At 39.1% G+C, this 27,565-nt stretch overlaps 2 protein-coding genes and 1 long non-coding RNA gene across 3 annotated transcripts; 2 read left to right on the top strand and 1 right to left on the bottom strand.

The window, feature by feature from the left end:
- Positions 1 to 10,125, top strand: LOC122021274 (exportin-T-like). Its single transcript, XM_042579375.1, has 15 exons — positions 1 to 1,944; positions 2,046 to 2,141; positions 2,228 to 2,317; positions 2,436 to 2,540; positions 3,478 to 3,537; positions 3,669 to 3,731; positions 3,798 to 3,893; positions 4,785 to 4,949; positions 6,300 to 6,473; positions 6,587 to 6,652; positions 6,735 to 6,833; positions 7,403 to 7,549; positions 7,879 to 8,059; positions 8,129 to 8,178; positions 9,741 to 10,125. The coding sequence occupies exons 1-13, from the start codon at positions 259 to 261 to the stop codon at positions 7,966 to 7,968; spliced, it is 2,937 nt and encodes a 978-aa protein (XP_042435309.1). The 5' UTR covers positions 1 to 258; the 3' UTR covers positions 7,969 to 8,059; positions 8,129 to 8,178; positions 9,741 to 10,125.
- Positions 10,126 to 13,674: 3,549 nt separating this feature from the next.
- Positions 13,675 to 15,258, top strand: LOC122018617. Its single transcript, XR_006121840.1, has 3 exons — positions 13,675 to 13,817; positions 14,495 to 14,554; positions 15,047 to 15,258. It is a non-coding gene; the product is annotated as an uncharacterized LOC122018617 (long non-coding RNA).
- An 8,156-nt stretch (positions 15,259 to 23,414) lies between these two features.
- LOC122021013 (subtilisin-like protease SBT1.8) lies at positions 23,415 to 26,310 on the bottom strand. Its single transcript, XM_042579080.1, has 2 exons — positions 24,386 to 26,310; positions 23,415 to 24,318 (listed from the first exon to the last, which is right to left on the bottom strand). The coding sequence occupies exons 1-2, from the start codon at positions 26,016 to 26,018 to the stop codon at positions 23,657 to 23,659; spliced, it is 2,295 nt and encodes a 764-aa protein (XP_042435014.1). The 5' UTR covers positions 26,019 to 26,310; the 3' UTR covers positions 23,415 to 23,656.
- Between the last annotated feature and the right edge of the window lie 1,255 nt (positions 26,311 to 27,565).

Below are 27,565 nucleotides of genomic sequence, written 5' to 3'. Positions count from 1 at the left end.
CCCTCGCATGTCTTCTTAAAACCCTCTGCTCTCTTCTTCCGTCCGCTGCCACCGTCGTTTTCATACTCGTTGCCGCCGCCGCCGCCGCTGATTACTCTCTCTCTCTAAAATCCACAAAATCACAGCACTTTGAGCCTTCGTAACAAGCCGCCGGAAGCCGATTGATCCCTCCCTATTCCTCTTTCCCGGTAAATAACCTCTCATCGAGCCGATCCATCGCTAGGGTTTGCCGGCGGAGCGCAAGCGAAGAGGGCGCCGATGGACGACCTTGAGAAGGCGATACACCTCTGTTATGAGCCTAGTGCTGCGGATTCTGCGCTCCGCGCTCAGGCGATGACCTTCTGTGATCGCCTAAAGGCCGACCCTTCGGCACTCATCCACCTCTGCCTCGACCGCCTCCAGCGTTCCCCGCTGGTTCTCGTCCAGTTCTGGTGCCTTCAGGCCCTCCACGATGTCATCCTCCTACGGCACGCCTCCATTCCCCCCGCTGACCTTTCCCTCCTCCGCCCCGCCCTCCTCTCCCTCGCCTCTGATCACCCCCTACCCGCCGCCTCCCCTCATTTTCTCAGGAATAAGCTCGCCCAGGCCCTCGCCGCCCTTATCCGCCTCGAGTACCCTGCGTCCTCCTTGCCAGACCCCTTCCTCTGCGTACTCCCCTGCCTTCCCGCTGCTGATCCCGCTGCCATCGACATGTTTGCTCGCTTTCTTGCTGCCCTCGATGAGGACCTTCTTAGTCTTGACTATCCCCGCTCCCCTGAGGAGGCCGCCGCTGCCGCCCAGGTTAAGGACACCATGCGCCAACAATGCGTCCCCCAGATTGCCCGCCACTGGTTCGACGTTCTGTCACTCTACCATTCCTCGGACCCTTCCCTTGCCGCCTTCGCGCTAGACACCATGCGGCGTTACATCACATGGATCGACATTGGTCTGGTCGCCAATGATGCGTTCGTCCCCCTATTCTTCGGCCTCATTCTCGCCCCTGGCTCAACTGATCAACTCAGGGCTGCTTCTGGTAGTTGCATTCTCGCAATCATTCTTAAGAGAATGGATCATCGCCAGAAAATGACGCTTCTCTCCAGTCTACCATTAAGTAAGGTTTTTGCTAACCCTGATTTAGTCCAGAAGGTTCCAGCTTTGGTCACTGGTTATGCCGCAGAGGCACTAGAATGCTACAAGAAGTTGGGCTCTGCAGACGTAGATGGGTATTCACCTCTCAATCTTCTCGAGGAGGCTTTGCCTTCTGTTTTGTACGTGATGCAAGAAAGTGAGGAAATGGAATCGAGTAATGTTGTTGATTTTCTGTCAGATTATGTGATCACCATGAAGTTCCCCTCTGAAAAACATGCAATGTATCTTAGGCAGATACTTGAAGCTATTAGAGTGCAAATACTCTATGATCCTATATACAGAAACAATCTTGATATCCCGGATAAAATTGGTAAAGACGAGGAGGATCAGATGGCAGATCATCGAAAGGAGCTACTAACACTCTTTAGTAGCATTTGCCGTATTACACCCAGTGTTACCCAGCTTTTTGTTCGAAATTTAGTAATTACAGCCTTGTCTTCTTCTGAAAGTAGTAGTGTGGAGGACGTGGAAGCCTTGCTCACTTTGTTCTACCGGTTGGGTGAGACAGTAAGAGAAGAAGCAATGAAAACTGGCAGTGGTTTGTTGGGTGAGTTGGTGCAGATGCTCCTTTCAGCACGATTTCCTTGCCATAATCATCGACTTGTTGCACTGATTTACCTTGAGACTGTCTCAAGATTTATGAAGTTTGTGCAACATAATCCTCAATATATATCTCATGTGCTGGCTGTCTTCTTGGACGAAAGAGGTATACGCCATCCAAATCTCAATGTCAGTAGACGAGCAAGTTATCTTTTCATGAGAACTGTCAAATTACTGAAAGCTAGGCTTGTTCCTTATCTGGACTTGATTTTGCAAGTATGCACCCTCTTTTGTGATGGTATTGTTTGATTTGTTTCTCTTGTTTATGGATTTTTTTAATTGATGACGTTTCACATGTTTATTCTATTACAAAGCAGGGATTACATGATATTGTGGCTCAGTTCACAAATTCAGATTGGACTACAAAAGATCTCAAGTTTCCAGGTTCTGAAGATGGTAGCCAAACATTTGAGGTCTCAGTGTCGAAACATCTCTTTATAATCTCATTTTGTTGATATAACTTCTCATTTCTTTGCCTGTTTCTTTTCTGGGTTTATAGGCAATTGGATTATTGATTGGCATGGAAGATGTTTCCCCAGAAAAGCAATCTGAGTTTTTGACAGCACTTCTTGACTCTCTTTATCAGAAGGTTAAAATGGAACCTGAGAAATTCCTTTTTTTTCTTGGCCATTTTCTGGTTGATTTTCATAATTACTTGACACCATCTAGTGAATAACCAAAAGTTGACTAATGTTTTTCTTATCCAGCTCAAGGGGCTTCTTTCAGATGCCAAAGAACATGGCTTGGAAGAATCTTCAGCAAAAGTCTCAACCATTCAGCAAATTATTATGGCTTTGAATGCTTTAAGCAAGGTGTGGTCTTTCACATTGTAAATTGTTGATATATATTTTTCTGTGAGCACTTAGAACTCTTTTTTTTTTTCCCAAATTTTGTGCTTTATAGCACTGCTAATATTAAGAATGAAAATATTCTTCCTGTTTTGCTAATAATTATGGAAGTTGATTGTTCCTTATAATTTGCGAAAAGTGAACACTTGTTAATCAGATGTCTAGAAAAGGTTTTTTTCCTATTAAAAATTTATGTATAGTCTACATATCACAGTATCTTCTGGTTAATGATTTGTTTCTTAACATATCAAAATTTCAGAATGCTGCCCTCAACAATTTCAGAAATTATTGAGATTCTCTTCAAAGGAAAACAAAAAAATTCAAGAACTTTTTTCTCCTTTGGTGCTTTGATTTTAGAAATGAAAAAAAAAACAGTTTGAATTTGTAAGTTGTTATAATTCGTTGATCTTTTGCAGAATAATTTGATTTTGTGTACTTAGTGAGGGTTAGTTTGAATAATTCGGAATTTTTAATTTTGATTTCTGATACAAGGATTAGAATTTAAGGATTTAGTTTATTATCACTAAAAACAGACATATGAAAGTTAATGTTAGCAATACCAAAATATCCTTGAATATAGTATTTAATATTACTGTTTTAACTGTTGTGTCCTTAATCAAATGCAAACAATATTATAGATAATGTTTGACAGTTCAAGCAATTAAGTTTGGTGTTGGAAATGATACCATTGGTAAGGAAAAGGATTATATAATTTGACAAATTGAATTAACTAAAGGTTTGATGTTCCTGCATATTTTATTTACCTTCTTGTGAACTTATTATATATTCAGCAGAAATTCCTTCAAATTTCTTAGACTATAAGGTTATATTGCTTGTATTTTATGTAGATTTATATGAATAAATCTAAATCTCTATCTTTGTTTGTATTCCTTGTGAACAGGGTTTAAATGAGCGACTTGTCATGAGTAGCTGCCCATCCATTGGAATTATGTTTAAAAAGGCTAGTAAATGCCTGAGGCATACATACTCTTTTAACTACATTTGGTTTTATGTAATTGAAGAAAGATGATTGATTTTAATCATGACCTTATTGGTATATATCTGAGAGTTTTTTTCTCTTCCGTTTTGCAGACATTGAGCGTTATCCTGGAAATCCTTCTCTCATGTCCAGATATTAGAGCTATGCGAAATAAGGTTACTTATGAAACTTTTGCAGTGCCCTTTTCATCCTTCAATAAGTAACAATTGGGGTGGTTGCAGATTACATCATTCTTTCATCGCATGGTTGAAATATTAGGAGCATCTATTCTTCCATTCCTTCCTGCGCTTCTAAAGCACCTTCTTGTGAAGAGTGAGGTGCCTTGACCTCTCTGCCTTCTGCAAATTTAATTCTCTTGTGTTTCCAAGTATATGCTACATCATTGGATGATTTTTCTTGGGTTATTCACTTTATCTAATTGCTCTAAGTTGTTGTGTCCATCATCATCACATTGGATTCTAAGATGTAAACATTTTTTCATAAATATTAAGAAAATATAACTCTTCATGGATCAATCTATTTCTATATTTTCTCACCTCTAAAATTTCACCATACTTTCCTGTTCTATTTTTTGAGCTATTAACAAAATTCTAGCACTAACAACACAAACTATGGCACTGTGGAATTTATATATTCTGATTTATGTCATCATCAATATTTGGAAATTATAACACAACATAAATGATGCAAATCAGTATACTGGAAAAGAGCATAATTTAAAATAAATTAATAAATAAAATCGAATTTCTGCATATCAATTGATATTATTACAGTAGAAAAAATTAATGATAATGTTCTGTAATATTTAATGTTTATGTTAGTATAATAAATTATTACAACCATTAACATTAATTGTCACCATCAGTTAATTTCGAACTAGACCTTCGTCTAAATTTTCTAAATTTGAAGACTTGAGCTTTTCCTAATCCTACGAACTAAATAGGACTGAAATGTACATTTTATTGATAACAAACTGGCTCTATTCTTTTACATGTGCTACCGCAGCTTGATCTAGTTATTATTAATGAATTTTCTTTTATGTAGAAATCAATAAGGGTGTCAGGTTCATCTACCCAACTTCTAGTTTGATAGTTGAGGGACAGCTTGTGGTAGCTTTGGTGTTTGATTGTTCATATCATTTAGCAGGAAGATATTCATATATTTAAAAGTTTCAGTAAATATAATCTCTTTAACTGGTGCTTTTGCAGCCAGAAGACATGGTTGAGTTTCTTGTACTGGCCAATCAACTAATTAGCAAATTCTCCACTTCTTTAGAGTCCATACTAGAAGATATATTTCCTGCTATTGCAAGTAGGCTGATAGAAATACTTCGAAAGGATGCATTTTCAGCGGCACCTGGATGCATTACAGAGGTATTGAAGTTTGACCTTTTTTAATAGTCTATTCTGCATAATGTTGGTTGAGATTGATGGCAATTGATATATTTTGTTTAGTAAAATTGTTGTATGTATTATAGTGTGGTGCTTTTTGTTGAAAAGTTGAACCTTGCATTAAATCCAATATGAATTTCAAATGTCGCACTCAAAGTTGTCTTTAGAAATCCCACTCAAGAATATACATAGAAATCTCTAACAAGGGATGATTAGGTAGTTGGTGTTTCATATTTGACCTTACCCTAAGTAGCTCCCTTCTGCTGGATTGAGAATATTACAAGTACACCCTCACAACTACATAGTTCACATTAGCTTATAACATGCAAGTTGGTTCAAATATATTGTAGAACCTAGCTGATTCCATCAATATTCCATGATCTCGAGATAACCTTGATCTGGAGTATTTTGAGGTGTTATAGATATCTCTATTGCTATGAGGCATTTTGGGTAGAGCCCAAAAACAAATCCATGAGGGCTTAGGTCCAAAGTGAACAATATTATATCATTGTGAAGATATGTGAATTTTTTTGGTCTTAACAAGTGATATCATAGTCATGGTCCAGATCGGATGCCATATGAGGTGGCCTTGAACGAAGTTGGGGGAGACCTAGAGTAGGTCAAGAATTATTGGATGCTTGAAAGGAGGCCCAGAACAAGTCAAGAATGATCGGATACTTGTGGGGAGGCCAGAGCAGGTCAAGAGTGATCAGATACTTGAGGAGAAACCTAAACCATCAGAGTAATGGCGGTCCTTCCTTTGAGGGGAGGATTGTTGGGAATACAATCAAAGTCATGGGTTTAAAAGATGAAAGATATTTCGATTGGTATGATGCCTTTTGGGTAGAGCCTAAAAATAAATCCATGAGGGTCCAAAGTGGATAATATTATACTATTGTGGAGATATATAAATTCTTTTGGTCCTAATACTATTTGGATATTAAGATCTATAGGAGCATCTATCTATTTATTCCCCAACATTTCAACCTCTGCAAGTACATTGAGTATGTTCTTGTACTACGAAAATGTAAATATCTACCTTTCAGTGAACAGCTTCTATATCAAGGAAGGTTCACCCAAATCTTTAGTATGAAAATATTGATGGAGATAATCTTTAAATGGTGCAATTCCAATGGAGTTATCATGATAATATCTCCACATATACAATAAAAAGAATGTCTTCCTAAGTAACTGGAATCTTATGTTCCTGATATTTTTTTTGGATTGAAACTATTTTGAAAATTTGATCATATTTTAACTTCGGTTAAACTTTATAATTATCACCATCAGTACTGTTTGTTTACATGATTCCTTGTCTACTTGACTTATAAGGAAGTGCGAGAACTTCAAGATCTGCAGAGAACATTATTTACCTTCCTTCATGTGATGGCAAACCACAATCTTTCCTCAGTTTTCATTGCACCAAGTTGTAGGGGATGCTTGGATGTAATAATACAACTACTTTTGATAACTGCTTGTAGTCACAAAGATATACTTCTCAGGAAGGTGAGTGGAAGTTTTACTTTTTTTTGCTGTGTTGTTTCATATAATGTTAGTGTGTGATCAACTCCGTACTAAAACTCTCCTCATGCATGTATGTCATTGTTATTGTTTGGTAGATGTGCGTGCAAATTTTTGTGAAGCTCATAAAAGACTGGTGCACCAATTATAATGGCGGCGATGTTGTACGTCACTTACTATGTTTCTTAGCACATCTACCTACATTCTGTCTTAATCATTGTTGATCATTTTGTTGCTTTCTTTTAGGTTCCTGGATTCCGCAGCTTTATAATTGAAAATTTTTCTACCAATTGTTGTCTGTACAGTGTCCTTGACAATTCATTCAATTTCCATGATGCAAACACGGTATGGTTCTTAACTTGTAGCTAGACATGCAATAAACTTTTATGTTCTATTAGGGTTTGATGATTGTTTGCAACTTGTTCTGTCTTTATTTAACATAATTCCACCACCGGATGCTAATAGGGGAATCATTTATTGCTCTGATTGCAAATCTAATATTATTCTCACAATTTTTTAGATTTTTGTGGTATTCATTGATTTATTAGAGAGCTGTTACGAATGCCACTTTTTCCAATTACTCTGAATAAGAAAGTACAATAAGTCGATTTCTGTTTCATACTTTTATGTGGATTCATACTTCATTGTGCTTATTGATGCCAGTCAATTATTTTGTATTAGTATTGACATGGGTTAGATATTGTTGCCTCTTGTGACCTTTCTGGTATAACAACTATATTTGTACCATTCTGTATCCTGATAATTGCTTTTTGTAAGAGTTACCTTTTGCCTTTTCCTCTAAATTTATATTCATCCTTAAAATGTGATTTTTAATGTTATATGTCCATACATAAACTTGGGCATATATGGTAGTAATTACCTTCTAAACTATTTTCCAACATACCTGGCAACAGTTTATCCTTTTTGGAGAAATCGTGCTGGCCCAGAAAGTAATGTATGAGAAGTTGGGTAGGGATTTTGCTATTCATTTTGTGTCTAGTGGACTACAAGGAGTTCATTGCCCACATGAACTAGCAGAACAATATTATGAAAAGTTGCAGGTATGATAACTATTTCAATACTTGGTTCTATTATCTGATTAATATTAATGTTTCTGTGTGTTGAAACTCTCAATGAACTTCTTGTTGCTGTATGCATGGTGTATGGGATACTGTAAATTTGTTAATATAACTGGAGTTCCAAACGTAACAGAGATTTGGAAAGCATCAATGTTTATAGAATTGGATAGGCATGTGTTTTCTTGATTAAGTCTCAGCTTTTGGTATTTGATGATTCATCTAACTAGTTTCATTTTGCTGTAAAAGTAGATTGTATTTATATAGCAACATTTTCAAGTATTTTCTTTTAATTGGTATATGCTTTCCTGCAGACCAATGATGTGAAGGATTTGAAATCTTTTTATCATCAATTAATTGAGAATTTGAGGCTGCAGCAAAATGGAAGTCTTGTCTTTAGATAGAATATTTTCATGGTATGTTGAGGAGGAGTTAACAATGGAGAGTACCATATTTTGATGATCTTGGCCCTGCTTGTCTTGTGCAAGCATTCTGGTATTTTATTCTAATAATTTTTCTTTCTCGTGTGCCTTTTATGAATGCTTATAGTATTAATTTTTGCAGGGAAGTTCTACCCCCATGTACATAGTTCAGATATATTTGAAGATGAGAAGGTATTCTTTGACATCATTGTAGTTATTCATAAACATGATTTATTTTTATGTTTTGTTTTCTTCTATTTACTCTGCATAGAATCAAATGTAATGCATGATTGTTTGAGTTTTACCAATAGATGCTTCATTCTAACTGATTAGATTTCAAGCCTTTCAAAAGGTTTGGATTACTCTAGAACAATCAAGGTTTTGTATTTTCTCCACTGAATTTGCTTCCAATGTATGAATAGTTGACTTGCCCATGATTTTACGCTTCCCTATGTGTCTTAAACTGAAATCAAGAAATTTTTGGTGGATCTAGATTGCAGAAAGAAATCTGGCCAATATACTTTTTGAGTGTCTGTGTTATGGTATTCACAACATACAAGCCGTCCAATTTGATTGATTTAGCTCAGACCTAATGGAGAACGTAGTTAGATGAGTACAAGTAAGGTCGAATTTGGTTAAAATAGCTTAGGGTTGTTTGAGCTCACCTGAATTGGCTGCAAGTCTGATATGCAATTTGGAGTCTAATTCACTTTGCCAAATGAGGATCTTGTTAGGCCGAAAGTAGTTGAAGTTTCGCTTGAGTTTGCCTGAGTTGGATGCAAAGTCACATGAAATTAATGAATTGGTTTGTATTGTCCGAATTGAACATAGTTCGGTCCACATGCCTGAGTTAAGTTAAATATAGGTTTGAACAGATCGAGGTGGAGTATTTGGAGTGGCAGTCTTAGCTTAATCTGAAGTCTCCCTTCATCTACTAAATCTGCTAAAGACTCAAAAACTGTGAAAGGTTGTTTAAGATATAGCTCCTTGGGTTGTACGCTTGGTGCTGGTCCAACAATTAGTGGTAATTTCTATACACAAACAACTAATTTGATAATTTTTCTCATCCATGGTAACATAAGATGCATAGCTATCATTTTACACGTAGTTCTTGTCTGTTACTCCTTTGTCCCTCGACTATTAATGATAAACAAAAGTGTAAATTATGACTTACAAGCAGTTTCAAGTTTCAACAGCATAGCAATTATAGCTCCACATACTAATGTATTTTGCTAGGGTATCTATCATATTTCACCACTTCTTATAATTGGATTCTTCATCTGCACCTCTTCACTCATGTCAGGCACCCAATTTGAGTTGCCACTGAAACATGGATCATTTATAAAACCTTTTAGGAACACTCGTGTGATACAACTAGATCCAAACACGTTGTATGCTCAACACTTAGCCCAACTGTTTGCTTCTATGTAGTTACATCTTACATTTAACAAAGTCTGCTGTTTTGTTATATTTTATATAGGATATTATTCGAGTTATATGGCTATACGTCTTCTGAACATTTTATTTGATTGTTAATGTGGAATTCGAAGGGGAGCCTTGGCGCAACGGTAAAGTTGTTGTTTTGTGACCAAAAGGTCACGTGTTCGAATCCTGGAAACAGCCTCTTGTAAAAAAAGCAGTGTAAGGCTGCGTACAATGGATTCTTTCCGAGGGCCCCGCATAGCGGAAGCTTCGTGCACCAGATTACCCTTGTTGTTAATGTGGAATTCACTCTCTTTGCATTGCATGTGCAGATGCTGTACATTGCTTGCATCGCTTTCTTCCAAAACGACGCAAACGAGCTCCCTTATTATGCTTCTGGAACGTGGTTTAATTGAAGGGAGAAAAAAAAATTCAATTAAACCTTGCCTATATTTTTGTTGTTCCAAAGGAGCAACTCTATTGTAATATCCAGCTTTGTTCACGTATTAATTTGTTCATTTTATCATGTATCAAAGTTGTTTTTGCATGCGCAAAGAGAATAAAAGTAGGCCTTTGTTCGGCTTACTTTTTTTTTTGATAGCTTTGTAACATTAAATTGTAATTGGTCTGTTGTCAGTCCATAATGTAATCGTATGCTTATCAACAAATGCGGAGGCTCTTCTCCACACTATTATAAGATTTTTTTGTTTTGTTTTTTTTTATTGGTCCAGTCCTATGATAATTTCATATTGATAATTTGGATAAATTTGGAAAGTACCCAGTGGTCCAATAATGGCAATTGAACTTTTTGGAATTAATTTTGGTAGGCAAATATCCTTATTGGGAATTGATCTCATAAGCTCCTGTCTAGCAGATCAAATCTTCTGTCCCGAAACTCCCCCTGTCTCTTTGTCCCATGCAGAAAACGACAAACCGACTCGTGAGAAACACGTGAAGAAGGCGGAAACCAAAAGAGCGAATCGCCTGTTGCCTTCGCGACGCATCCCTCTCTCGTTGCCCTAGCCCTCTCTTTTGTCCCGACAACCAGAAAGTCAAAATCGCCGAACAGTTTAGCTGCGAGAAACTCTTTCGACGCAGCTTTTGTCTTTACCCTAACCCTTCTCCAGCTTCTGTCCCTCCAGCTGTCGACGGCAACAGGAGAGGAAGAAGGTTCCGACGAAGGCGAGCCGGTGTGAAATCCCTCAGTCCCTCCTGTCCCTCCAATTGTGGACGACAACAGGCGAGGCTTCTGTCCCGACGAAGGCCAGTAGGTGCGAAAGACCTCTGTCCCTCCAACTGTCGAAGGCAACAGGCGTCTCCTTCCCACCTTCGACGCGAACCCCTTCCCACCTTTGACGGGAGATCCTGCTTCGTCTCCGTCGTTGCTTGACAAACATCCTGCTTCGTCTCCGTCGTTGCTTGACGAACATCCTGCTTCGTCTCTGCCTTTCAGGTATAGGGTTCTAGAAAAAATGGCTTCTTTTTTCAAAAAATGGCTTCTTTTTTTAGTGCATTTTATTATGTGTTTTTTTTTTCTGCTTCTGGTGGAATCTGTGCTGTTGAATTTGTGCTGTGTGATTCCACCAGGTATGTGCCGTGGTCTTGAAAAATTTTGCTTCAGTTTGTTTTGTATCACTAAACGTCAAGTCTTTGTTCTTCTCTAGTGTTCCACCAGTCCAATTGACGGGAAGAGCAACATAAAATCCTAAATTAAAATGCACTAGAAAGCAACATATTGGACTGAAGTGTGATTTATTCCATTGTAGAGAACCAATTTTCAATCTCTTACCAATTTACACTTGTGTCAATTTATGCCAATATGAAGTGTGATTTATTCCATTGTAGATCTGTGCAACCAATTATCTATAAGTATTTTGTCATCACATTGTAGAATTCGCATTGTGATATGTGTAGAAAATATATACATTTCTTAATTGTTTTTTTTTTGTTCAGGCTCAAGGTAATTATCATAGAATTGTCGTTGGTTGAATCTACGAGTTGTCGTAGGTTGAATTTTGATGCAAGTGATGACTGTCGGGATAATGAGTTTGATGTTATTGATGAGGGTACAGACTCATCTATCATAGAAGAATTGATGCCAAAAATCGGTATGGAATTTAAGACAGAAGAGGACGCCTATGAATTTTATTTGAAATATGCTAAACAAGTTGGATTTGGCATAAGGAGTAAAAGTCACAATGATAAATCGGGTAAATTAGTTGACAGGATTTTTTTTTTGTTGTGCACAAGGAAAAAGGGGAAAAGACAAACGAGATGTTTATGTGAAATCTCATCGTCCTGAAACAAGGTTTGGTTGTGAGGCTAAAATGAAGATTAGTTGTCGAAAAAATGGCAACTTGAGTGTGGAGCAATTTGTTAAAGAGCATAACCATTATCTTTCAAGCCCAAACAAAACTCACCTCTACAGAAGTCATAGGAATATATCATCTTCTGCGGCAATACAGATTGAGATGGCAAGTGATGTGGGAATCCCCCCAAAAGCATCTCATGATCTTATGATGAAACAAGTAGGTGGGAGGGATAATTTAGGTTTTATTCCTCAAGATTACAACAACTACTTGCGATCCAAAAGAACAAGAAATATCAGAGTTGGTGATACAGGAGGTGTATTGGAATATTTGCAGAAAATGCAGTTTGATGATCCTAATTTTTTTTATGCTATTCAAGTTGATGAAGATGATTTGATAACTAATATTTTTTGGTGTGATGCTAAGATGAGAGCTGATTATGGCAATTTTGGAGATGTTGTTTGCTTTGACACAACCTACAGGAAGAACAATGAAGGTCGTCCAATTGCGTTGTTTGTGGGTGTTAATCATCATAAGCAATCCATAATTTTTTGTGCAGCTTTATTATATGATGAAACATCTTTGACATTCGAGTGGTTGTTTGATACATTTACTAAAGCTATGTGTGAAAAAAAACCAATAACTATTTTTACAGATCAAGATGCAGCAATGGCAAAGGCTTTGACTTCTAGATGACCTGAAACACATCATCGTTTGTGTATTTGACACATTTATCAAAATACGGCAATACATTTGAGTGAAGTTTTTTCTGAGTTCAAAGAGTTCACTAAAGATTTTGCCTCGTGTATATATGATTTTGATGAACAAGAAGATTTTATTTCAGCTTGGAACATGATGTTGACTAAGTATGCACTTGAAGATAATGATTGGTTGAGGCGTATGTTTTGCATAAAAGAAAAATGGGCTTTAGTATATGGACGACATATGTTTTGTGCAGATATGACTACAACCCAAAGAAGTGAGAGCATGAATAGTATTTTTAAAAGATACGTCACTTATCAACATAAGTTTTTAGACTTTTTCAATCACTTCAAAAGACTGCTTGATGATCGTCGATATGAGGAGTTAAAAGCTAATTTTAGATCAAATACAAGTGTTCCATGTCTATTGTATCCAATTGAAATTTTAAAGCATGCATGTTCTATTTATACTCCTGAGGCATACAAATGTTTTGAACAAGAGTGGTATAAATCTCATGATTCTATTATACAAATTTATGAGGATGTTGGATCACATACAAAATACAAAGTTACCTCTCACAAAAAGAGTTACCATCATATAGTTACACTTTATTCATGGGGTCAAAATATTGAGTGTAGCTGTAGAAAATATGATTTTGCTGGGATTTTGTGTTCTCATATTTTGAAAGTATTTACGATGAAAAATATCATGAAAATCCCAAGTGAGTATATATTGAAAAGGTGGACACGAAAAGCAAAAGATGGATACTTTGGAGTTATTGAACTTGTTGCAAACAAAGGTAGTTTGGATCCAAAAACTTGCAACAGTATGCGATATAAAGAATTGAGTGGATTGTATGTTCAACTGGTTACCAAGGTAGCAGAGAGGGAAGACACTTACAAGGTTGTTAAAGATGATTTGTTGAGTATGTTTCAGATGGTGGATGAGAGGTTACAAGTTAATGAACCAACTGTCCAACACTCTATTGAAAGAGAGTTTGAAATTGGCGAAGGAACTTCTCTTGGAGTCAAAGGAATTAAAACAAAGAAGAAAGTGGTTTCAGGTAAGAGATTGAAAAGTGGCTTAGATAAGATTTCAAAGAAAAGAAAAGCGGCGAGGAAAAATAACCAAACTTCAACAAATGTTAAGGTTTTACCCCCTTTCTTATTAAAGTGTTGTTTATTTGTTGTAATTTTATTTGAGAAAATATATAGAATTAAATCATTCTATTTTTTTTGTATACCAGGCTATAGAAGAGCATTATGAAAGTATATCCAGCATGCCTAGTGTTGAAGGTTTGAGTATAACTGGAACTCAATTTCAACCACTTTTGTCAACACAACTATCTCAGGTTCACTCTGATATTGGTTATTTTCAGACAAATGATCGGGAACGATGGTAAGAAGTAGACTGGAATTAGAAATGTATTTTTCTTCTTGGATTCAATGATATTTTTGTTAAACAATTGACCTGTCCTCCAAGAGATGCATCAAGCTCAATTGTTTTGATTGCAGCAGTCCCAGCTTCATCCTATTTATAAAAATAATAGATGAATTTTTTGAACAATCATTGCCAATCTGTTCCTCAAACAAATAACTGAATAACATGGCTACAGTGGCTTCCAACTAACCTGGCTAGTGTCTTTACCAAGCCAATAGTGAATATCATGTTGAAGAGAACCATTTTTAAGTGCAACTTGAGATTAATGACCTGTGTAGATTTATGACTTTGTGTTGCTAGATTTGAACAACATGAATTGTATGTTAAAATTGAATTTATCAAATGTGCAACTTGAGATTTATCATGTGATATGTGATCTTGGATTTGCATGTGAGAAATGATTACCATCCCTCAGTTATTTATGTTACCTTTTTTCCTTTTAAACACTTGTAAGACATCTTGGTGTGTTGTTTGGTTGTTGTGTCCTAATATATTGCTTGCTGAACATATCTGCTAAATAAGGATTTGGATATATTGAAGTGATACTAATTCAGAGTGATGGATGGAGTCTGTATTTTCTTTACTTCTTTGTAGCTTATTCTCTTAGAGAAGTAAATACTTGGTTTTGATTTCAGTGGGCAACACTCATAGGAGACTTCAACAATTGGAACCCCCATGCGAATGTCATGACCAAGGTGAAGTCCTCTTTCTTGGATTTTTTCTTTGTTTTTTTTAATATTTTATATAGTTCTTTCTTTGAATGTCCCAAAACTTATGTTTTGGCACCATGCATCTTTTCTTATGATTTTTTCATCACAAGTGATAATGCACAGATTGAACTGTTGCATGATTTTTAAATCATTGACAGCATAATGTATTCTAGTATGTGAACTTTTGCATATATGTTATCAAAATACTGAAACTAACTAAACCTCAGTAAAACCAGCAATAGGTAGTTGGGATAGTCTTGTTAGTGTCCCATTCTGTAGGAAGTTCCAAGTATAAAACTCTTTCCCATGCTTTTGATTATTTAACTAATTACCTCTCACAAGTGTATGTATAGTCTATATAATCTGGTTTTGTTGGACATTTATGCAGAGCAGTAGTACACAATTATCAATTTTCTTCATATATGTGAACCTCATCATTATTTCTTCTGCTGAATTTTACTGAACAATTATGCTCAGGATGAATATGGCGTTTGGGAGGTCTTTGTACCGAATACTGCAGATGGCTCTCCGCCTATTCCACATGGCTCACGGGTAAAGGAATGCACGTCAACAAAAAGTGCATCGCAGGTCGGAGGAGGGTTGCTCTTACGTCAATTATGCTTTTGTGGCGTTATTATCAGCTAGAATTTGTAGCCACTTTAAATGCTACTCGAGGGGGCATTTCTTTATATCTGTAATTGTATGGTAACTATAGCAATATCTGTAATTGTAAATGCTACTCGAGGGGGCATTTCTTTGTATCTGTAATTGTATGGTAACTATAGCAATATCTGTAATTGTAAATGCTACTCGAGGGGGCATTGTATCAATGGCAGATATTATGGCCTATCAAATATGGAATTTACTTTGCCATAATTGTGCTAATTAGCTGTGTATATATTATTACCTAGAGTAGATTATTTGTAATTAGTACATACTTAAATTAGATTATCAGTAATTAATATGGTAGCTATATTTACTTTGTTACTAAAGATAAATTGTAAAACAATTCTATTTAATGAGAAAGCTCCGGAGAAGAAAGGGACACTTTTTTCTGGAATTTCAAAACTGTTTTGTCATGGTATCAGAGCCAACGGAAGGCTGAAATTTCTTCTGCCCTTAAAGCTCTCTGGTTTGTTTCTTTTGGGTTGATTTCCAATCAACAATTTTTTTTTCTCTCGGTTGATTGACTTGTGATTGAGAGTTTGGATTAAGATTTCTGTTTTTCTGGATTGACTTGTTTTTCGGATGGCTAATGAGAATTTTTCTGGAAGAATACCTACGGAGACTTTGGCAATCAAATTTACCGGAAAGAATTATGCAACATAGGAATTTCAGTTCCGGATGTTTCTGAAAGGAAAGGAGCTTTGGGGTCACATTGATGGGTCTTTAATGGCTCCTGAAAACGCTAAGGACCTTGGTCAATGGGAGACAAAGGATGCCTGAATTATCTCTTGGCTTCTCGGATCCATCGAAGCTCATATGGTGAACAATTTACGTCCTTTTAATACGGCTAAGGAGATGTGGGATTACCTGAAACGAATATATCATCAAGATAATACTGCAAGGCGATTCCAACTAGAGCTTGAGATTGGTAATCTCAGTTAAGGTGATCTTTCTATTGAACAATATTATTCTGGATTTCTTAATCTTTGGGGTGAATATTCTAATATTATATATTCAAAAGTACCAAAGGAGGCCTTAGCTAGTATTCAGGCAATTCATGAAGTTAGTAAACGCGATCAATTTTTAATGAAATTGAGATCAGATTTTGATGTTGCTCGGGCTGAATTGCTAAATAGAAATCCAGTTCCTTCTTTGGATATATGTCTTGGAGAATTGTTGCGTGAAGAACAAAGATTGGCTACCCAAGTTGTTCTAGGTGCATCACTAGAAAAATCTACAGTTATCAATGTTACTTATGCTGCTCAAGGGAGGAACCGTGGTAAGGATCAACTGCAGTGCTATAGTTGTAAGGAGTTTGGGCATATTGCTCGCAACTACAGTAAGAAATTCTGCAACTATTGTAAGCAACATGGGCACATTATTAAGGAGTGTCCTACACATCCAAAAAATCGACGAACCCAAGCTTTTCAAGCTACTATTCCAAATCTGAATGTTATTGGTCCTACATCTACAGTCACTGACACCAATCAATCTGTTCTTACGCCAGAGATGGTCCAACAGATGATTCTCACAGCTTTTTCTACTCTTACTCTTCAGGGCCAAGGTATGAATATTTCTTCTTCATGGATTGCTGATTCTGGGGCGTCCAATCATATGACTGGGTCACCTGATCTGTTGCATAATGTACGACAGTATAATGGCTCACAAAATATTCAGATCGCTAATGGCAGTAATCTTCCAATTACAGCCATTGGTGATATAGGGTCTTCTTTTAGTCATGTATTTATCTCTCCTGGGTTGTCTACAAATCTAATTTCTGTTGGTTAGATGGTTGATAATCACTGTGATGTACATTTCTCTCGTGATGGTTGTATTGTACAGGATCAGGTGTCGGGTCAGGTGATCGCGAAGGGGCCTAAAGTGGGAAGATTATTTCCGTTGCAGTTTTCTGTTCCTAGAAATTTGTCCTTCTCTTCTATTGTTACTGCAAATAAGGCTGATATTTGGCATAAACGATTGGGTCATCCGAATAATGTGATTTTATCTAATTTAATGAAGAATGACTTTCTTGGTGACAACATTCAGTCTTTTAAATATCTATTACCTATTGCCTGTACTACTTGTAAACATGGGAAAAGTAAAGTTCTACCTTTTCCTACTCATGGTGGTCATGCTAAAACATGCTTTGAGATAATACATAGTGATGTTTGGGGCATTACTCCAGTTACTTCCCATGCACAATATAGATATTTTGTGACGTTTATTGATGACTATAGTCGATTCACGTGGATATATTTTCTACGTAGTAAAGCTGATGTGTTCACTGTTTTTCAAAAATTTTTGGCTTTTATTGAGACACAATTCTCTACGTGCATTAAGATTTTACGGTCTGATAATGGTGGTGAATATCTGTCACATGAATTTCAAGCCCTTTTGCAAAACAAAGGTATTTTATCACAACGGTCATGTCCTTATACTCCCCAGCAAAATGGGGTGGCTGAACGAAAACATCGTCACTTATTGGATATGGTACGCACACTCCTCCTAGAGTCCTCAGTTCTGCCTACATTTTGGGTGGAAGCCTTGTCTACTGCTGTGTATTTGATTAATCGGTTGGCCTCTCAACAACTAAATTTTGATTCTCCTTACTATCGTCTTTTCGGTATGCATCCTGATTATTACATGTTGCACACATTTGAGTGTGTTTGTTTTGTACACTTGCCGTCTCATGAGCGTCACAAGCTTACAGCTCAATCTGTACGGTGTGCTTTTATGGGTTACAACAATGTTCAAAAAGGTTTTCTATGTTATGATGCGATTGCTAATCGTTTGCGTATTTCCCGAAATGTGATTTTCTTTGAGCATGAGTATTATTTTCCGCAACATGTTTCTCCTTCTGGAAGTATTCTTCTTCCTCATTTTGAAGATACCTCTCCATCAACTGATCGTTTTATACCTGGCGTTATATATCAACAACGAAAAACCTCACCATCACAAACTCTTCCCGATCCTAATTCAATGGTTTTTCGAAAATCCTCTCGCACTCGTCATCCTCCTGATAAATATGGTTTTTCTGCCACTTTAGCTGATACTACAGTTCCTACCTCTTATTCGCATGCGACTAAGCAGACATGTTGGGTTAAAGATATGCAGGATGAACTTCAGGCTCTTCAAGAGAATCACACTTGGGATATTGTTCCTTGCCCTAGTGGTGTTAAGCCCATTGGTTGTAAATGGGTATATTCTATTAAGCTACGATCTGATGGCTCAATTGATAGATATAAAGCAAGGCTGGTGGCACTTGGTAATCGCCAAGAGTATGGAGTGGATTATGAGGAGACATTTGTTCCTGTAGCTAAGATGACGACAGTGCGACTTATCCTTGCTATTGCTGCTTCCAAGGGATGGTCATTACGACAAATGGATGTGAAAAATGCCTTTTTGCATGGAGATCTTAAGGAAGAAATTTATATGACTCCACCATCAGGATTATTTTCTACACCCTCTTCTGATGTTTGCAAACTAAAACGTTCACTCTATGGTTTAAAGCAGGCTCCACGTGCTTGGTTTGACAAGTTCCGCTCTACGCTTATTAACTTCTCTTTTGTCCAAAGTCAGTATGATTCTTCTTTATTCTTGTGCAAAACTGCAAAAGGAATCGTCTTGCTCCTGGTATATGTTGATGATATTGTTATTACAGGGTCCGACTCTGTCTTAATTTCTCAGCTTCAAGAGCATCTTCAGGGGTCTTTCCATATGAAAGACTTGGGATCTTTACACTATTTTTTGGGGCTTGAAGTACACTCTACTCCAGCTGGAATTTTCTTACACCAACATAAATATCTTCAGGGGATAGTGGTTTTGGCTGGTCTACAGGATGGTCGTTCTGTTGATCATCCTTTAGAGGTGAACGTTAAATATCGTCGTGATGAGGGTGATTTTCTCCCAGATCCATCTTTATATAGACAACTAGTGGGGAGCTTGAACTATCTGACTATTACCCGGCCTGATATTGCCTTTTCTGTTCAACAAGTTAGTCAATTTCTACAAGCACCTACACATCTTCATTTGGCTGTAGTTCGACGCATTATTTGCTATTTGCATGGCACTTCTTCCCGGGGACTTTTCTTCTCTGCGGGCTCTCCTATTCGTTTGGTTGCATATAGTGATGCTGATTGAGCTGGTTGTTCTGATACTCGACGCTCAGTTACAGGTTGGTGCATGTTTTTGGGTACCTCTCTTATTGCGTGGAAAAGTAAGAAGCAAGATCGGGTGTCTAAGTCTTCCACAGAATCAGAGTATCGCGCTATGTCCTCTGCTTGTTCTGAAATAGTTTGGCTTCGGGGACTGTTGGGTGAACTTGGGTTTTCCTAACTTGAACCTACTCTACTTCATGTAGATAATACTAGTGCTATTCAAATTGTTGCTAATCCAGTATTTCACGAACGCACCAAACACATAGAAGTAGATTGTCATTCTATTATGAGGCATATGATGCTTGTGTCATCACTCTTCCACATATAACCACTGAATTCCAAATTGCTGATGTGTTTACTAAAGCTCTCTCCCGACATTGTCATCACTTTCTTATTGACAAATTGATGCTTGTTGATCATCCAGCATCAATTTGAGGGGGGATATCAATGGCAGATATTATGGCCTATCAAATATGGAATTTACTTTGCCATAATTGTGCTAATTAGCTGTGTATATATTATTACCTAGAGTAGATTATTTGTAATTAGTACATACTTAAATTAGATTATCAGTAATTAATATGGTAGCTATATTTACTTTGTTACTAAAAATAAATTGTAAATCAATTCTATTTAATGAGAAAGCTCCGGAGAAGAAAGGGACACTTTTTTCTGGAATTTCAAAGATGTTTTGTCACATTGTGGGGTTTCAGTTGTTTAAGAGAAATGCACTGTGATTTGCTTCTGTATCAAATTGCAATCAAGACTTTGGATTGGTGTTGTTTATGTGACTTACCAATTTGCTTCTGTATCGATTCAACAATAGTTCAAAACCATTAGTCTATAGTCTAGATAACCCTTCAATTAGTGTATGATATCACGAATAACTCATAATTTGTTTGAAATCTATATGAACTTAGTCACTTTGTAGAATTTGTAGCAATTCAATACCTGGTTTCACATGCTGCAAGCAAAAGATTTTAAATCGCACAAAAGAAGCGAAGTTGGCTATGTTGTTGATCAAATTTGCAATAGTATGTACATCCATATCCATGGTAACTATCATCTTACAATTTTGCTTCTTGTTCTTGTAATATAAAAAAAATAACTATGGTAACAATTAAGCAAAGATGGCAATGCGTGCTAAAGATGGCAATGCGTGCTAAAGATGACTTAGACATGGATAAGCAAAGATAATATCATAACATCTTTTGTTGACATACGAAGTTAACTGAAGAATGCATAACTAAACTAGACCAACTAACAACACTTGTCAACATCATCCATAATTAATTTCTTTATCACATTACTACTAAACTAGACCAACTAACAAACAAAACAAATATACAGCCAAAAGAAATAAGTCCACTATCACTAATATCCAGACGATAAACGGTACATTCCAATTTCTCATATTGTGTCCACGATAAGCAATGTATTCTCTTCCTACCCTCGGCTCCACTCTTGCCAACATCCTTGAATGTATATCACTGGTGTCTTCATTTAGTTTAGTATCAGACCTCACCCATTTTAATCATCCATGTTGCTTACATCCATAATATAGTCTTCTTGGGTTGTTGATTGATCTAGATACTAGCACCAATGATCTTAGTCCGCAGTACCTGCGTTGTAAATTTTCAAATTTGGCATGGTCGATACTGTTGTTACTTGATGATGCCATTCAACAACAACCTAAAAAATAAAATTCAACAAAATTAGAGATAATTAAGATAACCCCTACAGAGTCCGAAATGAGACAAATTAAATCTTCAAAGTAAAGGAAAAAGTATCATATCATTTATGTGCAACTTATAATGATGTACCTCATTATGGTAAACATGCTAGACAAATTATATCCCTTTCGACTCCTAGTGTTTTCTTAGTAAAATGTTTACAAAATGAATCTAAAAGGAAGATTTTTTCTTTATGTTGTAGTTTTTTCAAATTTATCTTTATGCATCAACATGTTCTACATTTGAAGCTAAAATATAATTATATAATTGGTTGAATGGAATAAATCACAATTCATATTGGTAGAAATTGGCACAAGTGCAAATTGGCACAAGAAAACTGGTACTGGATGTGAAATTAATCCTAAAACACATATAACTAATATCTCTAGTCACAGGTGCATTTTAATTTAGGATTTTATGTTGCTCTAGGTATAATGTTAAAGTTAGAATTCTTTTTCTTATTTAACTACAACATTTCCTCATAGCAATAACATTCCTACCACCAATACAGAGCAACCCCAGGAAAAAATATATATGCCAAATAAAAGGAGCATGCAACCCTAACAAATTCACAAAGATCATCATAAGATAAACAAAAAAAAAACATAACACTATGATAGCTCCATGTAAGGTTAATATGTCAAAAGACAATTTTTTTTTCCTTTTTTTTTTTTTTTGAACGAATGCAAATTGATATTAGGAATTTTATTAACGAAAAGAAGGTTATAAAAAAAAAAAATGCACATTTCTCCACCTAAAATTTGCTAAAAAATCTCAATTGAATCCTTAACCGCAATTGAATCCTTTCCTCCTACCATCGTTCCCAGTCAAAATTCGCCCTGATCTGTAAGAATAAGTAGAATATTGCAAGGGCGAAGCGGGCGGAGACATCGAGAGAGCGGAACCAGCGACAGAGAAGACACCGAAGAAAACAAATACGTACCGCCTTAAGCACGAGCTGACAGGCGGCGGGCGGAGAAAACGTGGAGTCTTCAACGCCGGAGAGAACGCAACGTAGGGTACCGTCTCGCTGCCCCTTTCCGCCTTGGTGTTTAGGGCACGGAGGAAGCAGTGAATAAAAAAGTGGCGATGAGAGAGAGAGAGAGAGAGGGGAACAAACCGACTCGTTTCGTGCACGCCAAGTGGTCGACAAAGGGCTCCGGCGGGCCTTCGACGGCAACAAAAACCTCCACTTGTTCGTCTGGTTGTCGGGACAGAAGAGAGGGCTAGGGCAACGAGAGAGGGCTGCGTCGCGAAGGCAACAGGTGATTCGCTCTTTTGGTTTCCGCCTTCGTCACGTGTTTCTCACGAGTCGGTTTGTCGTTTTCTGCGTGGGACAGAGGGACAGGGAGAGTTTCGGGACAGAAGATTTGATCTGTCTATCTAGGGGCTTCTCCACGCTATCAACGAGTACAGATCTTTTGGACCATTTTTTTTTTGTCCAAGGATGTACTATTCGTATTTGTGGCCGGATCGTGATCGTGATCCGGCCGCAAATTGTTGCGATCCCTTCTTGGGTTCACCGTCTCCACTAGGTTATAGTTTTTGTTCTGAGCGGACGGCGGATGCTGCCCGGAGGCCTCTGGTGGTGAATAAATGGCCAGGTTACTTGGCGTCGAGCGAGGGTATCCTTCGGGCGGCCTCCGGTCGCTCGTTCCGAACAAAAACTATAACTTGGGGGGACGATGAACCTAGGAAGAGATCACAACCATTTATAGTCAGATCATGACCACGATCCGGTCACAAATACGAATGACACATCTCTTGGACCATAAAAAGTGGTCCAGGAGATCTTACCTCCAAATTAGATGAGATGATGATGAGAAACAAAATCAGACTAGGGAAGTGATCTTTGGGGCTCAATTTTCTAGGCTTTGTATAGAATTACAAGGAAATATGAAGGTTCCACTTTTTTCAAAAGAAAATTGTTCACATTTGCATTTACTTGTATTTTTTTTTTAAATACTCCTTTACAAAGATTGGAAATTATTATATTGTCTCATCGTAGGCAGATTGGAATTCTAGAAATCAATAACTACACGCACTAGGAAAAAGAAAAGAAAAAAAGAATTTTGAAAAATGTGTGTTCTCATATGGTACACTGCTTAAAATATGATATTGAGTGCTATAACTCAAAATATGGAACTTAATATGAACACGAGAAAATGTGCATTGGCAGTGGAACGATCCACAGGTTTCTAATTTAGGGGTTAACTAAGGCAGGTATCGTAGGTAGGAAGTAGACAATAGAAAAAAAAAAAGAAGGTTGATCTCTAACGACATTGAAGCTAGCGACAAACAACCTTTTATTAAGTATAAGCTCGCTAGAAGGTTAAGATGAGGAAGTCTCCAAAGCTCTACAATACGTTGGGCCGTCAAGCAAAACAAGCTACAATTCAGATTAATCTAACAAGTAAACCATATGAAAATCAACAGCTCTCTGCGAAAAACTCTTTGGTCCTGAACAGCCTTAGGTAGATTTGAAACACGAAAGAAAAGACCACAATTTAGTAGTGTAGATCAATCAATTCTCACAACTTCCATGTATATGCTACAGGACTTCGCACTTTGTGCTGCTTGCTAGCCCAGGTGATCCGGCCAAACGCCTCGCCGGCAGATTTCCCCCTTTCCTTCGATACAAATGTCACACTGTACTTGAGCTTCTGATTGACACGTTTGAACACGAGCTGTGTTGGCCTAACTGTGGCAGCCACATCGTCGGGTCCGGTCACTTTCACTTGGTAAACGGCCGGCGCAGGGCCGACGTTCGTTACCTGCCTCCTGTATTTCACAACCCTCGAATTCCTCTCGAACACAACCGAGAACGAAGGGTAGTTTAGGTTGCCCGGGTTCGAAAGCCTCCGCGGGCAAGTGACGTTTCGCTTTGCGATGGCCTTGATGTGCGGAACGGTGTAGTTCAATGAGCAAAGGAAAGAAGAAACGTAGTCATCGGTCGCGATGTCGTAGATGAGGCCCGGGGAGAGGGCTTTCTGTGGATCGACATGGCCGGCGCCGAAAGCAAATGGCGTGGCGAATGTGCCGCTGGCGGCGTCGCGAATGGGAGACTTGGTGTTGTCGAGGAAGTATGCAGTCGTCATCAGGGCAGACTTGATGGCGGCCGGGCTCCAGTCTGGGTGTGCACCTTTCAGCAGCGCGGCGACTCCGCTGATGTGTGGGCACGACATTGATGTTCCTGTATCGAGCGAGAGCATTGGTGAGCTCGTGGAATTGTGGCAAACAGTCTCAAATCGAGCACGTACCGGACATTATATTGAACTGAGTTCTCCGGCCATCCTTGAGCAGCCCCGTTGGCCCGACTGCGCCAGACCATCCTGCCAAGATGTTCACTCCTGGCCCGATGAAGTCCGGCTTTAGTATCTCCGGTGACACCGGATTCGGCCCCCTGGAGCTGAAGGCTGCCACCACCGGCGATGGTCGCACGCCCAGCACTGTTCCACCGAAGGCCAGCACTCCCCTCGGCTTCGAGTCGGTGGTGATGTACTGCCTTATCAAGTCGCCTTCTTTCTTCCCCACGGCCACCGCCGGTAGCAGGTGGCTGTCGGCGACCAGCTCCTCCCCGTTGGCCGCCGTGTTGGCTAGAATCATCCCGGCTCCTCCGGCGGCCTTCACCACCGCCCCCTTCTCCACGCGGGCGCTCACCCCGCGATCACAGAGCACTAGTTTCCCGCGCACGCGCGCGGGGGCCAGTGTCCCCGCGAGGCACAGCTTGCTCGCGTTGGTGCTCCCGGCGCCGTACACTAGCGGGATCAGCTTCTTCCCCGTGCCTTTGCCGCTATAGAGCGAGACTCCGGTGTACTCCGCGCCATTACCGAGACGGGCGTAAGCCGGGAAGTCGCGGTCGAGGGTTCCGGCACCGATGGTGGCGATCCAAGGGGCGCCGTTCGCTAGGGTTGCGGGGCCGGGGCCACTGTTTCCGGCCGAGCAAGCCACGAAGATGCCGCGATCCGCGGCAGCGAAGGCGCCGATGGCGATCGTGTCGTGGAAATAAGGGGCGGATCCACCGCCGAGGGATAGAGAGAGCACGTCGGCGCCGTCGACGATAGCGGCCTCGATCCCCGCAAGGATGTCGGACCCGAAGCATCCGGAAGCCCAACAGACCTTGTAGGCAGCGACCCGAGCAGCGATCGCCATACCCCGGGCGGTCCCGGCGGCGTACCCAAGGAGGCTGGCGTTCGCCACCGCGGATCCAGCAGCCGTCGACGCCGTATGTGTTCCATGTCCGTCCCGATCCCGAGGCGACTGGTACTCCTTAGGCTTCCCCTTGACATTGCCGTCCCCGGCAGCCGCTGCAGCGGCATGGAACCCCCGAGCAAAGCTCCGGGCGCCAACAAGCTTGCGGTTACATAGCGAGGAGGAGAAATCAACCCCAGCCTCACAGACACCGCGCCACCGGGATGGGACCTCAGGGAAGCCCGCGGGGACGGAGAAGCTAGGAGCCTCCGGCCAGACACCAGTATCCAGCACAGCGATGAAAACATCCCGAGAGGCTGCTTCGACGGCGTCGATGGGGCGGGGCAGCACGGAAGCAGTGTCGGAGGCGAGGCCGAGGAACTGGGGGGATCGGGTGGTGTGGAGATGAAGAACAGGGTCGGGATGGAAATGGAGAACGGCGGGGGAGGAGACGAGGAGGGGGAGGTGGTGGGGGAGGAGTGAGGCGGCGAAGCCGTGGAGAACGTCAGAGTAGGCGTAGAGGAGGTGGCGGTCGGGGTCGATGTCAAGGGACTGGAGGTGGGCCGCGTACCAGGCGCCGTGGGTTGGGTGGACAGCCGGCCGGAGTGCCGAGTCCATGTAAACGATGTAAGTCTGGTTGGCCAAAACAACGCCGCCGGCAAAGGAAAGGAGCACGAACACCAGAGCCGCCACACTCGCCATGGCAGTAGCAGCTGATGATGCAATGATCGCCGAAGAAGCACTAGAGGAAGAGAGAGAACTCCATCACTCCATGGCGATGACCTCGGAGTAGAGAAGAAAAGGAGGAAGAAAACGGTGCAAAGGCCGTGGGAATGGGCCGTGCAGGAAAAACGTGGGGGGTGGAAGTTGGAGACGGGCAGCGGGCAGGCAGCACGAAATACGAATGCTTCCGCTGCTGTTGATCTGCCCCGCAGTCTGCAGCGGTTCAGCGACGAATGCAAATCGCGGTCAGGGCAGTCTCGAGCAAGCACACGAGATTTGAAATTATTCAAACGGATAAAAGCAAAATTCTCATTTTGCCCCCACTAAAGTTTCCCGTTTCAGTGTCTCTTTCAGTTTAGCCAAGTACTTTCTAAAAACATTTTGGGTAAAAACTTAAATGGCGTCTATTCGGTGTTCCTTTTTTCAGTTAAAGTAAAATAAACTATATGAAATACTCTTTGAACTATATTTTAATATTTAAATTAGAGTAGCTACCTTGTAAACTATCTTAAATATTCTTGAATCAGATTTTAAAATTTACTGTATTTTAATATTTAAACTGGAGTAGCTACCTTGTAAATTATCTTAAATATTCTTGAATCAGATTTTAAAATTTAAGTTGTACCAATTAGTATGTAGTTACTATAATATATAACCGTTGATAATGAACTAAACAAATAAAAAGGACTCTATGATATTCACTGTATTTTAAATAGATATTATCTAATTATAATTAACGGTGTAGAAATTGATAGGTAGTTGTTATAATATGTAATAGTTGATTATTAATTTTTACAATAATAGTTTTATTTTTTTATTAAAATTTTACTTATTGGAAGAGGTAAGATTTCTTGGACCATTTTTTATGGTCTAGGGATGTGTCATTCGTATTTGCGGTCGGATTATGATCGCGATCCTGTCGTAAATGGTTATGATATCTTTCTGGGTTCATCGTCCCCATCAGATTATAATTTTCATTCGGAGCGAATGCCCGAAGGCTGCCAAGAGGATACTCTCGCTCGACGCCCAGTAACCTGGTCATTTATTCACCACCGGAGGTCTTCGGGAGGCCTTCGGCTATCCGCTCTGAATAAAAACTATAATCTATTAGGGGCGGTGAACTTAGGAAAGGATCGTAACCATTTACGATCAGATCATAATCACGATCCGACCATAAATTTAAGTGACACATCTCCTGTATCATAAAAAAAATAAATAAATAAATAAATGATCCATGAGATTTGTGCTCTTATTGGAAGGGGTAGTCTAATTAAAATAGTATTTTAATGAATAAATAAATTAAGAAATTCTATGGTACCTATTATATTTGAAAATGAACCGTATTTGATGATGATCAAATAGTATTTACTAATACTATTTATATGATTTGATGATTTTTTAAATGATGGATGCGCTTTTAATTTTGTCGGTGCATTTTAATTAATTCCATAGAATTTAACGAGGGCTTAAGGAGCATTAAATTAAAAGGTAAATTCCGACGAGCAAAACGGAATTCTTCCTTGAGA

This window comes from Zingiber officinale, chromosome 9A (assembly GCF_018446385.1).
Source record: "Zingiber officinale cultivar Zhangliang chromosome 9A, Zo_v1.1, whole genome shotgun sequence".
Taxonomy (NCBI): Eukaryota; Viridiplantae; Streptophyta; class Magnoliopsida; order Zingiberales; family Zingiberaceae; genus Zingiber; species Zingiber officinale.
The sequence above is the reverse complement of the archived record's forward strand: the minus strand, read 5'-3'. Positions and strand labels throughout refer to the sequence as shown.

Bases quoted from the DNA above. Each gene is read 5' to 3' on its own strand.
- LOC122021274 (XM_042579375.1), top strand. From the start codon at position 259: ATGGACGACCTTGAGAAGGCGATACACCTCTGTTATGAGCCTAGTGCT. The intron at 2,541-3,477 runs GTGTGGTCTTTC...CCTTGTGAACAG, and splicing joins CTTTGAATGCTTTAAGCAAG to GGTTTAAATGAGCGACTTGT. The intron at 3,732-3,797 runs GTTACTTATGAA...GGGTGGTTGCAG, and splicing joins TTAGAGCTATGCGAAATAAG to ATTACATCATTCTTTCATCG.
- LOC122021013 (XM_042579080.1), bottom strand. From the start codon at position 26,018: ATGGCGAGTGTGGCGGCTCTGGTGTTCGTGCTCCTTTCCTTTGCCGGC. The intron at 24,319-24,385 runs GTACGTGCTCGA...CGCTCGATACAG, and splicing joins TCAGTTCAATATAATGTCCG to GAACATCAATGTCGTGCCCA.